Here is a 17,487-nt window from a genome sequence, read left to right as displayed (position 1 = left end):
ATCTGGCAACTGCAAGATCTTGTATCACATAGTTCCATCCTAGTTCTTTTTCTTTGTCTTTATTCAGGTAAATCAAACAAATCACCATTCTCAGCTGTCTCTGCTGCCTTTTGTCCCATTCTTCATCTCCAGTGTATCACAAACATCATCTTTGTTCTCTCTACTGCTTCAATTAATCTGTGCTTGGTTTCTAACTTTTCTTAGTTTGACAATAGATCATATCTCTGAAAGATTTATTCTGTTTTTCTCTCCACAGGTGCTGTCTAATCTACTGAGTGTTGCCATGATTTTCTGTTCCTGTTTCAAAATGCTATGAATTTTTTTCCTCTGCCAAAAATAAGAGTGAGGAAAGTTTTAGAATAATTAAGTTAATTTTTTTTACAATAATTATCAAAACCACTTTAAACTGAGGCACCATCTGCTCTCTGATGTACAAGATCGTGCAGCAATAATTTGAAAAAGATCATGGGAGCTCTCCCTGGTACATCAGTGTCTGATAAACAGCTCATGCAGTTGTTATTAAACTGCTCTGCTGGAGATTGCAGTGTGTCAATTGTCTTGTGTCCTATATTACAGCAGTAACATCATTTACAGCTGTGAGGCACATTAGATTGTGACATACTATAGGAATGTATGTTGGTCTTTATTGTCACAAAATAATGAAGCGTATTTTTGTGCCCTTTTTATTGGCAAATTGTAAGACATGGTGATGTGAAGTATTGTGAGCAGTTTTGGGCCCCATATCTACAAATGAATGTGTTGGCATTAGGGAGGGTCCAGAGGAAGTTCACAAGAATGATCTTGGGAATGAAAGGGTTAATGTATGAAGTGCAGTTGATGGGCCTTTACTCACTAGAATTTCAAAGAATGAGGGGAGATCTCATTGAAACTTATCAAATATAAAGTGGATGGGAGAGGATGTTTCCTGTAGTGGCGGAGTGTTGGACAGAGGGTGTTGGGGAATGAATGGGTGACAGATGAAACCTATTGTTCATCATAGAAACTGTTCTACATGATTCACAAACATTGTCATTGAGTTGTTGTGTTCACTTTAAGAGACAATGTCTGACATGTCAGTGTAAGGATACTGCTTTTTTGGTCTGTTCATAATGGAAGTAAAAAGCTGCAGCTTTTGTTAAGCACATAAAACAATTCTCACATAGCCTTAGAATATAAGGCTATCGCTTTAGAAGAGTGATGCAGAGAAATTCCTTTAGTGAGAGGGTGGTAAATCTGTGAAATTCATTACCTCAGGTAAGGCCAGGGTAATTGGGTATATGTAATGAGGGGGTTGATAGATTCTTGATAATGAGGGTGTCAAAGGTTATGGATAAAAGGCAGGAGTATGAGGTTGAGAAGGACAAGTGTGTGTCAGCGGTGTAAGCACCTTGTAAATTAAGCACTTTAGAGGAGGGTTTATATGTGGAGGTTAATTTTATATAAAAAGAAATTATTGTAACTGCTAAATAATTAATAATGCACAGTAGAATAGACTGAATAAGTAAACCTAAATCTTGAGACAGGTCAGGTGTCTTAAGTTTATTTCTTGCTCCCAGTTAGAACAATGCTCCACCTATTATCCGGTTCTTTATCAACTTTTCCCCATTTTATTCTGAAGACTTAAAGCCTTGTTCATGGCCAGAAAACCCACATGTTCCGCGCATAATGGTGTGAGCTACCATCCTGATTGCTGACCTCTTCCCTTGTATCTATGATTATTCTCATAGACAAAATCTTAAATCAAGAATAAGAGGCTCAGGTGACATGCAATTTAGGAATGCTGGCAGCTCCCATTTATTCATAAGATAAGCTAATCCAGTGTGGCCCAAAATTCTAACTTGAGAATCTGCATGTCAATACGGTTAAGTAACATTTGACAGACAAAATTGAGTAACTTTCTCCACTTTTATTTGTGCTGGTGAAATCAACTGTCAAATCATGAAATCGTAACCTGGCCAATGTTTGTTTTTCCAGTATTCAGCTGTTGCTTCAAACCCAGAGGCCAGAAGTTGAAGAAATGATCCGGGAAGTTGGAGTAGGACAATCCGCAATAGAGCAGCTGTCCATTTACTGTATTTCCTTAAAAAAGTAAGAAAGAAAGTTTTCTATTTCAAATAATACGAATGGTTTAGTCAGCAGACTAAGGATGGAGAATCTATTTTTTTAAGCTGTGGCAGACCCTAAGTTTTGAGTCCATACAATGCAGTTCCTCACTAAAACGAATCCATGCAGTCTACTATTTTTTTTACCAGCTCTGATACATTAAGGAAATCTTCAGCCAGAATCTGCAGTGAAAGTTGCTGTAGGAAATGTCATTGTGCTTCACCTTGGAGTGAGGTAAGGCAGGTGGTTAAAACGGATTTGAAAAAGTTGTTCTTGGGGGATCTTACCTTGACTATAAACAAACTAAGAACACTTGTTTATGGGGATTGAAGGAGATTCAATCATCAATGCAATTGTCTTGTTCAACAAAATTGTTCCTTAAACTTTGGAGAAACACACATTATCTTTGCCCATGTAAACCTATGCCCTCAAAGTATAAAGTGGAAGGACTTGGAGAATAAAAGATATAACAGTCCAAGTGTCCACCAACAAGATCCTCAAACTCTTAAAAGGATCATGTGTGGTAGTTATGTTTTAATTTAATGAGCTTATTTCAGATGCACGAAAGAGAAACAAGAAAAAAAAAGGTTCTAATGCGGCTATTTGAGTTTAGAAAGGTTACTAATAATAATGCCTGTCAGTGCATTAAATAAACTTTGATAATAGATCTCCTTTCATTTGGACAACACTAGTAAATTTTGAAAAGTATTTATACTTTCCTGAGCTGAGACTCTTCAGAAACAAAGATGACTGAACTTCCCATGCCTTAGGATCATAGTACAACCTAAAAATCTCTGCAGAGACCTCCAAACAATATGGAGAGAAGTAAGCACTTAAAGGAAGAGAAGAACAATGTACATACACTGTTAATTCCATTTACAGATACAACAGGGTCTGCTGTTGCCATGCAGGTCTCCAAAACTGTACAGTGCTATTATCCAGCAGATTGGAAACACTGTTTAGGGTACAAATCCTAGTCTCTCAATGGAGCCTATGAATGAATGTAGCAGTATACTGTATCACTCTACTTAGCACATTAGCAGTCAGTCATTTTAAGTTGAACAGTCACATTGTTTTTAATAATGAGAATTTGATTCTTTTTGCAGCTTTATAGAGCTCTGGATTTGACAGTCAGTTCTGGTTACCCCATTAGAACATAGAACTTGGTAAACTAGAACACAGTACAAATCTTTCGGCCCACAATGTGCCAAACTTTTAATCTACTTTAAGATAAATCTAACCCTTCCCTCCTACATTGCCCTCCATTTTCTTATTATCTATATGCCTATCTAAGAGTTTCTTAAAATGTCCCTACCAATCTACCACACCTGGCAGCGTGTTCCAAGCATCCATCACATTCTGTATATAAAGAACTTGCCTCAGACATCCCCCACCCCCCCCATACTTCTCGCCAATCACCTTAAAATTGTGCCTCCTGGTATTTGACGTAAAAGAAGGATGTGGAGGCTTTGGAGAGGGTGCTGAGCATGTTTACAGGATGCCGCCAGGGCAGTTGGACAAACTTGGGTTTTTTCTGGAGTGGTAGGAACAAAGGGGAAACCTGATAGAAGTTTATCAGATTTTGAAGGGATTAGATGGGACAGACATCCAATATCTTTTCCCCAGAGTTGAAGAATGTCTAATACTAACTGGCATGCATTTAGGGTGAGACAGGTTAAAAGGAGATATGCAAGGCAAGTTTTTTACACAGAGAATAAGAGTGCCTGGAAGAAGTGTGCTGTGCACTGCGGAAGCTCTTAGATAAGCACGTGAATGTGCAGAGATGGAAGGATATGGACCTGTGTAGGTAGAATGGCCCAGTTTATTAGGCTTTTAATTACATTTAATTAGTTCTGCACAATATCCTGGGTCCAAAGGGCCTTTTCCCGTGCTGTTTTCTGAATCTCAAAATTAATTCAGCATATGTTGCTCTTTGAAGTATGAGCAATATACAATATATATAAGTAGTCAAATATATAGACAAATGGAATTGATCACAATGCGGTATTTTTATGGAAAGATACAGTTAAATGTTCTCAAAAAATCCTTGTGCTCCAATTTAATATTTTAATATTCCATATATAACCATATAACAATTACAGCACGGAAACAGGCCATCTCAGCCCTTCTAGTCTGTGCTGAACGCTTACTCTCACCTAGTCCCACCTACCTGCACTCAGCCCATAACCCTCCATTCATTTCCTGTCTGTATACCTATCCAATTTTTTTTAAGTGACAAAATCGAACCTGCCTGTACCACTTCTACTGGAAGCTTGTTCCACACAGCTACCACTCTCTGAGTAAAGAAGTTCCCCCTCGTGTTACCCCTAAACTTTTGCTCCTTAATTCTCTTGTTTGAATCACCCCTACTCTCAATGGAAAAAGCCTATCCACGTTAACTCTATCTAATCCCCTCGTGATTTTAAATACCTCTATCAAGTCACCCCTCAACCTTCTACGCTCCAAAGAATAAAGACCTAACTTGTTCAACCTTTCTCTGTAACTTAGGTGCTGAAACCCAGGTAACATTCTCGTAAATCTCCTCTGTACTCTCTCTAATTTGTTGACATCTTTCCTATAATTTGGTGACCAGAAATGTACATAATACTCCAAATTTGGCCTCACCAATGCCTTATACAATTTTAACATTACATCCCAACTCCTATACTCAATGCTCTTATTTATAAAGGCCAGCATACCAAAAGCTTTCTTCACCACCCTATCCACATGAGATTCTACCTTCAGGGAATTATGCACCATTATTCCTTGATCACTCTGTTCTACTGCATTCCTCATTGCCCTACCATTTACCATGTATGTCCTATTTTGATTATTCCTACCAAAATGTAGCACCACACACTTATCAGCATTAAACTCCATTTGCCATCTTTCAGCCCATTCTTCTAACTGGCCTAAATCTCTCTGCAAACTTTGAAAACCTACTTCATTATCCACAATGCCACCTACCTTAGTATCATCTGCATACTTACTAATCCAATTTACCACCCCATCATCCAGATCATTAATGTATATGACAAACAACATTGGACCCAGAACAGATCCCTGGGGCACACCACTAGTCACCGGCCTCCAACCTGATAAACAGTTTCCACCACTACTCTCTGGCATCTTCCATCCAGCCACTGTTGAATCCATTTTACTACTTCAATTTTAATACCTAACGAATGAACCTTCCAAACTAACCTTCCGTGTGGAACCTTGTCAAAGGCCTTACTGAAGTCCATATAGGCAACATCCACTGCTTTACCCTCGTCAACTTTCCTAGTAACCTCTTCAAAAAATTCAATAAGATTTGTCAAACATGACATTTCCTTCAATCTTTTTATATTGACCAGGTATTGTAAGAGAAAGCACCATAACTATCAATACAATAAAGCTGACCAATAAATATTTAACTAAATAATTAGCATAATAAATGAACAAATCTGTATTTTAATTGGGATGACAAAAGAGTGATGACTATTTGAATAAAACTTATCGATAGTCTTTGCTGGCATTTTAGAGCTAGTTGAGTAGAAACACCTTTGAGGTGAGAGGAGATTCTTTATGAAAGTGCATTTAATGCACTGACAGCCATTATTATTGGGATCAATAGTTCTTACACAGAATGGCTAAGAAATTAACTTGGAATTAGATTACCTGTCATAAGAAGAGAGCCAGAGAATCATTACAGTGCGTACTAGGGATTACATCTTTCATAGTTCCTTGAAAACATTGAAGTAGCTGTAGAAATATGGATAACTAACACTGACTATGTTAAAAGTGTACAGCTGTGGTGTAATTGCTGATATTTTCCTCGGAGCACTGTAGGTTCAAATTGCTGTCCAGAGACTAAAGCATAGATATCTAAATGGATAGTTCTCTGCAAAGTTGGGTTAATGCCATACTGTCATTGAGGTAATCTTTCAGGTGAGATATTAAATCAAAGCCCTGTCTGCTTCCCCAAATGGTCATATAAAAAATTTCCCATCAGCCTGTTTTAGGGATCAAGTGGAGTTATAGAATGAAAGAAAATTTATGATACAGAAGGAATTATTCAACCCATTGTCACTATGCTGGTCAAAAAAGCTCTCCAGTCTAATCCCTTCCACAACAATAGCTATAGCCCTGAAGATCTCAGCGCTTCAAGAAGGCAAACAAACATGTTTTAAATGTGATGAAGATATCTGTGTCTGCCACTCTTTCAGCAGCAAGTTCCAGATCTCTTCTACTCAGGTTATAGAAAGATGCCTCCATCTTCCCACCATTAACCTTCTACTTTTTGACCCCTCTGTTGAAGGGAATAGACACTTCCTATTAATTCTGTCTCGAGTCATTATTTTATTCACTTTAGTCTCTTATCCATTAAAAACTACTCAGACTCAAACAATCTGCTCTCATAGTTACAATATCCCAACATCAGTGTTGACCTGGGCACCCTGCCCAGCCTATTCAAATCTAATCAATGCCAGGCTGCTGGTTGTTCCATAATGAATGTCATAAACACATTTTTAGCGGTTAAAATGACACTATTGCAGCTCAGGGTGTCAGAGTTCAATTCTGATGTCCTTGATAAGGAGTCCGTGGAATGTGTGGATTTTCTCCGGTTTCCTCCCACAGTCCAAAGACATACCGGTTAGTAGGTTAATTGCTCATTGTAAATTGTCCCATGGTTAGACTAAGGTTAAGGTACATGGAGCTTAGAAAAATAGAGGGCTATGGGTAACCCTAGATAAGTTTTAAAGTAAGTACATGCTTGGCACAGCATTGTGGGCCGAAGAGCCTGTATTGTGCTGTAGGTTTTCTATGTTCTATGTTTCTATTAATCAGGGATTGCAGGGCAGCATGGCTCGAAGAGCCAGGAGGGCCTATTCCATGCTGTATCTCAGTAAATTAATAAATATTCAGTATTCCCTTGCTGTTAATTGGCTATTGTACTTCCTGCATTATAAAAGTGGATTAATGTTCTTCACTGTCATTGGAGCACCTTCTGACTTGTAATGTATTTCTTTGCTTCAGTTAGATCAACACATACATTACAGTTGCATCTAAGTATCCTAAATTATTCTAACTCCCTTTGAAATCTCTAAAATGTGTACATTTTTATTGGGCAAAATTCAAGATCTGATAGTGAATGCTTAAGTACAGAAATGCTGATGTGGCATTGAATTAATAGTGGCTGTGGGAATCTATAGTTAAGATAACCACTGCTTTTCTACATTTCCACATGTGCCTACACAGGATTTTTATATTCCTTTTTCCGCAAAATACTAAATCCAACTGCACAGTCTTGGATCTGTCCATGATACCTGTTTTTAACTTATGCATCCAGTTAATATAGCCATAGTCAAGTTTACTGTCATTTGCACAATGCATAGGTGCATTGAAAACCTTATTTGCAGCAGCATCACAAGCACATGGCACTAAGACACAGTATTCATGGGAAAAACATCAATTAAACATAATTTAGTAATAAAGGCCTTTTAACCATTGCTTTTGAACATTACCGCATGTGAGCCAGAACGTACTCAAAGACACAGTTTTTAGCAGAGCTAAGCACAGTAATGCTGTTGCCTCAGGGATTCAGATCCAAACCCAACCTCAGGTGCTGTCTGCTGAGTTTGTACTTTGATAGACAGACAGACAGACAGACATACTTTATTGATCCCAAGGGAATCAATAGTCACACCAACGAAGAATAGTGTAGAAATAAAGCAATATAAAACCATTAATAATTAAATAATAAGCAAATTATTCCAAGTGGAAATAAGTCCAGGACCAGCCTATTGACTCAGGGTGTCTGACACTCCAAGGGAGGAGTTGTAAAGTTTGATGGCCACAGGTAGGAATGACTTCCTATGACGCTCAGTGTTGCATCTCAGTGGAATGAGTCTCTGGCTGAACGTACTCCTGTGCCTAGCCAGTACGTTATGGAGTGGATGGGAGACATTGTCCAAGATGGCATGCAACTTGGACAGCATCCTCTTTTCAGACACCATCGTCAGAGAGTCCAGTTCCACCCCCACAACATCACTGGCCTTATGAATGAGTTTTTTGATTCTGTTGGTGTCTGCTACACTCAGCCTGCTGCCCCAGCACACAACAGCAAACTTGATAGCACTGGCCACCACAGACTCGTAGAACATCCTCAGCATCGTCCGGCAGATGTTAAAGGACCTCATCTCCTCAGGAAGTAGAGACTGCAGAACATCATGCATTTCCTAAATGCACTCCTTTGATGTGCTGTTAGGCAAATTAATGTTACTACAGGTTGAGCACCCCTTATCTGAAATACTTGGAGCCAGAAGTGTTGTGGATTTTGGAATATTTGTTATACTGAGGTACCTTGGGGATGGGACCCAAGTCTAAATACAAAATCTATTTGTATTACATATACAGCTTATACATAAACCTGAAGATAGTTTTAGATACATATACTTTGAAGTTAGTTTAATGTAATATTTTGTGGTTCAATGGGCATATAATTGATAATTTGAACCATCACAAAGGTAAGTTATCACTACATCGGCCACCCAGTTGGATAGTCAGTGGCTGTTTGGTATCACCATCGTTCCCAACTCTGCGTTTGTGTGCTGTCAGTAAGCAGTATTTGAACATTAGTGCGATGAACAAGTGAAAGACAAAGTACATTTACTATCAAAGTATGTATACTGTTACAACTTTGAAATTCATCTCCTTACAGGCAGCCACAAAACAAATAAATCCAATGGAAGCCATTTTTTAAAAAAGACCATCAAATACCCAAAGTGTAAAAAAAACAAATCATGTAAACAGTATAAGTAAACAAATGACATTCAGAACCAAAGTTTACGAACATGAGTCCACAGCCAAGAAGCCAGTTGCATCTGATCCAGGAGCCCATTATTTGCAGACCACAGCCTCATTTCAGCACAGAGATGAGTAAACCTCACAGAGTAGCAAGCTGAACACTGGCTTGTTCCAATGCTTAAATTGACCAAACCTCAGGTCATTCCTTACTTTCAAGCCTAGGCCCTGACGCTTCGATGCGCTCTTGAGCCAGGAACCTGCTGTCTCAATTTGACCCATACCTGATCTTTCCAAAATCATCCAAACAACAGGTCATTCCTCGCTCTCGGACCCAGGCTCCACCGCCTTGACTCTGCTTCACCTCGGTTCTGCTACATTGAATTGCTCCCAAGTCCACTCCAGCGGTAGCCAAACATTGGATCATTCCCCGCTCTTGGGCCCGGACCCACTTGCCTCAATTCAGTACGTACCCACCATTCTTCAAGATTTCAGTTCACACCACAAAAATGCCAGGTCATACAGGGAGTTCTAAAGCTTAGCTCTAAAAACGAAGTTATTGGCTACTGTTTGCAGTAATAATTTCTGATTAAGAAAGTGCATTTTCTTGTTGCAAGTTCTGCAACAAGTCTGCTGAATATTCACAATTGCGTTCAATTTTCAGTTGATCATGATTGATCTTTGTTTCTTGATTAAGCAGCATATGTTCACTCCGACACTACTGAATTCACTCAATCCACAATCAAGATCTTCACTTATCGCTTTATTCTATTTTTCACTAACTTCTGGTCATTGCATATGTGAGGATTACTTCTCAGAACTGTCTATGGTACGCAGAGGGCTGTGCATTGCTTGGGAATATTTGCAGCGCCTTGTGGAATTTTCCATTCATGATTTAATGTTAGTGCTCAAAAATTTTTTTGATATTGTAGATTTGCAGATTTTGGTATGTTGGATGAGAGGTACCCAACCTGTATAAATTGCCTCTTAACTTAGGTGAATAGTGGGATGAATCAAAGGGGGTTTGATTGACATGTAGAAGAATAAGATTACAGTGCCAGTGATCTGTGTATAATTCCACAGCTGTCAGAGAGGAATTTATACATTCTTGTGGATTTTCTCCAGGTGATCTGGTTTCCTCCCACATACCAAAGACTTATGGGTTGGTAGATCAATGTCACATGGGTGTAATTGGGTGGTGCAGACCTGTAGGGCCAGGAGAGCCTGTTACCATGCTGTATCTAAATTCAATTTGAAAAAATACTGCAGCTTAGTTTGGTTAAATTAGCATAATCTGCAGATTGAACCATTATGGTCTCTCAATGCCTGGCCAGAAATTGTAGTTGGTTGAAGATAAAATGTTCATAATACATCTACATTGGTGTCAAACTGGCAAATAACTGTGTTGAAAAGCATTCTTCTATTTCAACTGAATAGCCTGATGAAAGAAATTTGTTGTGGATGTTAAGATAAATTATAATCTTATTTCATAAAATCCCTGTCCACCTTATGAGGTGCAGGGAGCTATCCTCAGTGACCCACCTTGTCATTATGTAAATTTTCTGCAGGGAATATGAAAACCTGAAGGAGACATTTAAATCCTTTGTTGATACGTCTGAGAAGCTCAAGAAAGAAAATTTTGCCTCCAACTGCAAGGTTAGTGTTATACCTCAAGATTAATAGATGGAAAGCTTCAATCACTGGTTTTCAAGCAACACACACAAAATGCTGGTGGAACGCAGCAGGCCAGGCAGCATCTATAAGAAGAAGTACAGTTGACATTTCGAGCCGAGACCCTTCGTCAGGACTAATTGAAAGAAAAGATGGTAAGAGATTTGAAAGTGGGAGGGGGACCTGGAAGTCCGAAATGATAAGAGAAGACTAGAGGGGGAGGGATGAAGCTAAGAGCTGGAAGGTTGATTGGCAAAAGGGATACACAGCTGGAGAAGGGAAAGGATCATGGGACGAGAGGTCTAGGGAGAAAGAAAGGGGGAGGGGAGCACCAGAGGGAGGTGGAGAGCAGGCAAGGTCTGATTGTGAGAGGGGCAGAGAGTGAGGAAAAAGGGGGATGAGGATTAATAAATAATAATGGTTGGTGTAAGAAGGGGAGGAGGGGCATTAACGGAAGTTAGAAAAATCAGTGTTCATGCCATCAGGTTGGAGGCTACCCAGATAGAATATAAGGTGTTGTTCCTCCAACCTGAATGTGGCTTCATCTTGACAGCAGAGGAGGCCATGGATAGACATATCAGAATGGGAATGGGACGTGGAGTTAAAATGTGTGGCCACTGGGAGATCCTGCTCAGTCCGTCAGAGAAAGCAGGGTCTCCCAGTGGCCACACATTTTAATTCCACGTCCCATTCCCATTCTGATATGTTTATCCATGGCCTCCTGTACTGTCAAGATGAAGCCACACTCAGGTTGGAGGAACCTTGTATTCCGTCTGGGTAGCCTCCAACCTGATGGCATGAACATTGATTTCTCTAACTTCTGTTAATGCCCCTCCTCCCCTTCTTACCCCATCCCTTATTTATTATCCCCCCCACTTTTTCTCTTTTTTTCCTCTCTCTCTGCCCCTCTCACAATCACTCCTTGCCTGTTTTCCATCTCTCTCTGGTGCTCCCTTCCCCCTTTCTTTCTCCCTAGGCCTCCTGTTCCATGATCCTTTCCCTTCTCCAGATATGTATTCCTTTTGCCAATCACCTTTTCAGCTCCTCCCCCTCCTGTCTTTTCCTATCATTTCGGATTTCCCCCTCCCACTTTCAAATCTCTTACTAACTTTTCTTTCAGTTAGTCCTGACGAAGGGTCTCAGCCCGAAACGTCGACCGTACTTCTTCCTATAGATGCTGCCTGGCCTGCTGTGTCCCACCAGCATTTTGTGTGTGTTGCTTGAATTTCCAGTATCTGCAGGTTTCCTCGTGTTTGCAAATCACTGGTCTTCTATTTCTTATCTCTTCAGTTTACAAAATACACAAAATATATTCTTTCATGGATTTTAGAATCTAGGAAATACTTCCTATCAATCATAACAGTTCAGTTTTATTAAAATGATTTAGTAAAAAAGCTTAGAAAATATCTTTCTTTCTTCATTAGGTCAATTTGCCTATGCCAATGCTTCAAAAGACTTGTATTAATCCCATGACCTGCTCTTTCTATGTTGTCTTTAACTAATTTCTATAAGTAGGCAGCTATTAAATCTGTTTACACAATTCTTTCAGATATCATGCAGGTAAAGTCCTGTGTTAGAAAGATAACAATTTGTTCATTGCCTTTCACCTTCCAAACTCCAAATATAAAAACAGAAGATGTTCTCTGTGACTCTGCTTAAAGATTTTCTTCCTCGTTCAAAGATGATGACCTTGAAATTTATCCTACTGTCTTTTTAACTGGACAGAGTCTTGTGTTGTTAAAATTGAGCAGAACTAGTCTCATATCTAATCAAGTTAGATAGGCAGAGGCCCCCACATTAGGAAGGAGAATACAAAGGATTGCAGATAATTGGGACACATCAAGAACAGACAGTTTTGGCCCAATTAAGCGGCTGCTCCAATTAGCTGAAGTTTCAAGGAAGTAGTTAAAAAGGTATTAAAAAAATTGGATTTAAATGAAAAACAGAACAAATTAAAACACTATCAATATTACTACAGTACTATAAAATTGTTTTAGGTCCTAATATTTATCAGCAGAGGAATTCAGTGTACTCTGCTGTTCGTTTGATTAACTGGAAATGAACAAGCACCTAGTGTAGATAAAGGATACAATCCTTTTGATGATTGCATCTTCCAAATCTTCATTTTCGTTTTAATGATCAAGGTGATTGTTGATGCCTTCAAATTCTTCATTGTTGAATTAGTAAAATCCATTTCATTTTCACTCCTGGCCATTTCTGGCATCTCCAAGCCTGAATGCTTAAAACCTCATTGAGCAAAACATTTCTGAATTGTCTTACTGCTTATTTCTCACCAATTATCAGTGACACAAATCACTGCTTTTTAAACATAACTGACACTATTTTTAAAACTCCTCACTCTAAGCACAGTGTACTGTCTTAATGGCCCTGCGACTGACAGGTTAGAAACTGATAGGCAACAGTCTCGTATCGCAATTAAGTGGCCCAAATAAACAAAGGGAAATCCAGCTATTTTCCTGATTAGGTTTTGTTCTTTAAGAGTGATAATCGGATGCTCTGATTAACTGATGGCCCAGTTAACTGGAATCCACTATTCCTATTTTTCTTGCCAATAGTATACCTAACTTTGTTGTACCTCTCCAAGTCAATTATAGCTGATTATATCTCAATACACCCTCTTTTTGAAACAAAATAATGAGAGATCTGTTCAGTTGAGAATTACATAATGTTTCAAATGGTAGGAATTGTTAAGGAACAACTTTCACTGATATATTTTTACCTATACTGTTTTGATATTAAGCCATCATGACCAGAACACTTAGGGCATGATTGGCATATTGAATACAATTTCCTCACAGAGCAATCAGCTACTCTAAAGTTGGCCTCAGGACTTCATGGCTACATGCACCTGTAGGAAGCTGATGAATCCTCTCTCTGATCACATTTCTAATATCTGGTTGGCCCTGTTGAAATTTCTTGATCTTGAAGGTTTGGTTAAAAACTACTACTGTTGTCTCCCGAGGTTTGGTAAAAACTACTTCTAATGTTGCTCCTCTTTGATAGACAACTATCAAATCAGTGCACCTGAGCAACTAAGATAAATGAAACTTCAAATTAGCAATATCAGAATCAGATTTAAAATCACTGGCATATATCGTGAAATTTGTTGTTTTGTTAGCAGCAATACATTGTAATAATAAAAACTAGATTGCAATAAGTACAGTACTGTGCAAAAGTCTTAGGCACTTGGTAAAACATTCTGTAAAGCAATGATGTTTCAAAAATAACTAAATGTTTCTAAATATTAAAAAATACCGTAAAGAGCAGTAAATAGTAAAAGATCAATATTTGGTATGATGACCCTTTACCTTTTAAAATTGCAAATATATATCCCAAGACTTTTGTACACTGCTGTGTGCGTGGGTGTGTGTATGTGTACAAATTTAAATAAATAAGTAGTACAGAAAGCAAGGGATAGTGTTCATAGGTTCATTGACAGTTTAGAAATCTGATGGCGGAGAGGATTAAGCTGTTCCTGAAACGTGTGTCTCTTCAGGCTTTTGTACATCTATGGCCTAAAAAGGAGATATTTAGAAATTTGCTTTCAATGTGGGTAGAACAAATTTTTTTTAAAACATTCAATATTTTAAGAGGAATTGTGAGGGTAACCTCAAAAGCTGAATATGTTCCTTGATTTGTTTTCCTAGTCCCTTTTATTGTTGAATTCCTTTAGCTAGTGTATATGCTGTATTGAGTTTGAAATTGCTGTTTCTGTTTTAATTTAGTTGCAAAAGTATATGTCACAACTGAAGAACCTGAAAGGCGAACTGCAGTCATCACAGGAGGAATTGCAAAATGCAGACAGGGAAATTATGGTACGTTTGGCTTTAGTGCATTGTGACTTTGAGTACTAGATCCAAATTGTACTAAATTGATTTACAACACTATATTCTTATCAAGTTTCATTTTAACATAAAAGATATTTTATTTCTAAGGCGTTTCTGTGAACCAACTTCAGGTTGATAACTCTGACTGCTTTAAATCTGCATCTCCTGGAAATAATTAATACAATTGAAGACTTGGGTAATAATTTTGGTGTCTAATTAATATTGTCATTAAATTTTGTGCCAAATCCAGCTGATTTATTAGAACTGCAGAGCTGGATAACACTGTTAGAAGCAAGCAGGTGTTGGCCTCCCTGTCAATTCAAATACATGTGTTTGAATCCAACAGCAGAAACAGTAAAAGAGAACTTGTTGTTTGAAATTTACTTATTTACAGCATGGGTAACAGGCCCTTCCAGTCCAACGAGCCTGCGCTGCCCAGTTACACTCATGTGATAGACTAATTATGTAACCATATAACAATTACAGCATGGAAACAGGCCATCTCGGCCCTTCTAGTCCGTGCCGAACGCTTACTGTCACCTAGTCCCACCGGCCTGTACTCAGCCCATAACCTTCCATTCCTTTCAGTTCCATATACCTATCCAATTTTACTTTAAATGACAATACCGAACCTGCCTCTACCACTTCTACTGGAAGCTCGTTCCACACAGCTACCACTCTCTGAATAAAGAAATTCCCCCTCGTGTTTGCCCCCTAATTCTCAACTCATGTCCTCTTGTTTGAATCTCCCCTACTCTCAATGGAAAAAGCCCATCCATGTCAACTCTATCTATCCCCTTCATAATTTTAAATACCTCTATCCAGTCCCCCCTCAACCTTCTACACTCCAAAGAATAAGGACCTAACTTGTTCAACTTTTCCCTGTATCCCAGGTAACATTCCAGTAAATCTTCTCTGTACTCTCTCTATTTTGTTGATATCTTTCCTATAATTTGGTGACCAGAACCGTACACAATACTCCAAATTTGGCCTTACCAAAGCCTTGTACAATTTTAACATTACATCCCAACTCCTATACTCAACGCTCTGATTTATAAAGACTAGCATACCAAAAGCTTTCTTCACCACCCTATCCACATGAGATTCCACCTTCAGGGAACTATGCACCATTATTCCTAGATCACTCTGTTCTTCAATGCCTACCATTTAAGATGTATGTCCTATTTGGATTATTCCTACCAAAATGTAGCATCTCACACTTAACAGCATTAAACTCCATCTGCCATCGTACAGCCCACTCTTCTAACTGGCCTAAATCTTTCTGCAAGCTTTGAAAACCTACTTCATTATCCACAACGCCACCTACCTTAGTATCATCTGCATACTTACTAATCCAATTTACCACCCCATCATCCAGATCATTAATGTAAATGACAAACAACATTGGACCCAGTACAGGTCCCTGAGGCACACCACTAGTCACCGGCCTCCAACCTGACAAACAGTTATCCACCACTACTCTCTAGCATCTCCCATCCAGCCACTGTTGAATCCATTTTACTACTTCATTAATACTACATCAATACTACTAATTAATCCACTAACCCTCATGTCTTTGGAATGTGAGAGGAAACCCATGTGATCATGGGGAGAACATGCAAATTCTTTGCAGTCAGCGGTGGGAATTGAACCCCAGCCACTGGTGCTGAAAAACATTAAGCTAGCTGCTACATTGCCATGATGACCATGAGGAAAATTACTCACTAATGTGGACCAGCATGCCACATTGTTTATTTTGTAACCTTGTGCCTTTAAAGTTGCAAAACTCAAGAGGAATATTGAAAAAAATTGATGCTGAGCCTCAAAGGTCATACTGGAAAGATATTCAAAAGTGAAAATATGCAACCAAAGAGAAGTACTTTTAGTATCTATCGATAAAATGAAAAATAGTATACTTTAACCCAGTTAAGTGTGAGGTGGTTCATTTTGGTAGGTCAAATGTGATGGCAGAATATAGTATTAGTGGTAAGACTCTTGGCAGTGTGGAGGATCAGATAGATCTTGGGGCCTGAATCCATAGGACACTGAAAGCTGCTGCACAGGTTGACTCTGTAGTTAAGAAGGCATACAGTGCATTGGCCATCATCAATCATGGGATTGAGTTTAAGAGCCTACAGGTAACATTACAGCTATATAGGACCCTGGTCAGACCCCACTTGGAGTATTGTGCTCAGTTTGGGTGGCCTCACTACAGGAAGGATGAGGAAACCTTAGAAAGGGTGCAGAGGAGTCCTGGATTGGGGAGCATGCCTCATGAGAATAGGCTGAGTGAACTCGGCCTTTTCTCCTGGACTGACAGAGGATGAGAGGTGACCTGATAGAAGTGTACAAGATGATGAGAGGCATTGATCATGTGGATAGTCAGAGGTTTTTCCCCAGGGCTGAAATGGCTAGCATGAAGGGGCACATTTAAAGTGCTTGGAAGTAGGTACAGAGGAGATAACGGGTAAATTTGTTACACAGAGAGTGGTGAGTGCATGGAATGGGCTGTGGGCAATGGTGGTGGAGGCAGAAATGATAGGGTCTTTTAAGAGACTCCTGGATAGGCACATGGAGCTCAGAAAAATAGAGGTCTATGGGTAACCCTATGTAATTTCTAAGGTAAGGACATGTTTGGCACAGCTTTGTGGGCCAAAGGGCCAGTATTGTGCTGTAGGTTTTCTATGTTTCTAGAAGCAGTTCGAAGCATCAAATTGTTGAAGAGGTTTTACCCCCATCGTAGTACAAAAACAGGACATTGGGGTGGACTCTCTGCATCAGGACTGTATGGCAGTTTGCAGTATCTGCTGTATATTGTACTCTAATTCCTGTCTACTTAAAAAAAATTAATACTGAGAATAGAAGCTACAATTATTACTCTTTCTATTCCATACCTTGTTATGAAATATTATATGTGAGTATTGATTTGAAGCATAGACCACAATCTGTGCTACAATGCTTTTGAGCTCATTATTAATAGAATATCAGCTAATGTGCTCTAGGGACTTGTACTGCAGAATGGTGTCTTCCAGTAATTCACCAGCAGCTAATTATGTTGGTGTAGGATGGAGTCATGGAG

General features: G+C 39.0%; 1 protein-coding gene across 1 annotated transcript in view; it reads left to right on the top strand.

Moving 5' to 3' along the window:
• The window catches only part of traip (TRAF-interacting protein), a 72,775-nt gene that overhangs the window by 20,421 nt on the left and 34,867 nt on the right, over positions 1-17,487 (top strand). Inside the window, exons 8-10 of the mRNA XM_073072651.1 lie at positions 1,975-2,088; positions 10,458-10,545; positions 14,307-14,396. Coding sequence (XP_072928752.1) covers positions 1,975-2,088; positions 10,458-10,545; positions 14,307-14,396 — 292 coding nt within the window. The remainder of the gene's footprint in view (positions 1-1,974; positions 2,089-10,457; positions 10,546-14,306; positions 14,397-17,487) is intronic.

The sequence above is a fragment of the Hemitrygon akajei genome, chromosome 19 (assembly GCF_048418815.1).
Source record: "Hemitrygon akajei chromosome 19, sHemAka1.3, whole genome shotgun sequence".
NCBI classification, from domain to species: Eukaryota; Metazoa; Chordata; class Chondrichthyes; order Myliobatiformes; family Dasyatidae; genus Hemitrygon; species Hemitrygon akajei.
Note: the sequence above shows the minus strand (reverse complement) of the source record. Positions and strands in the feature narration are given on the sequence as shown.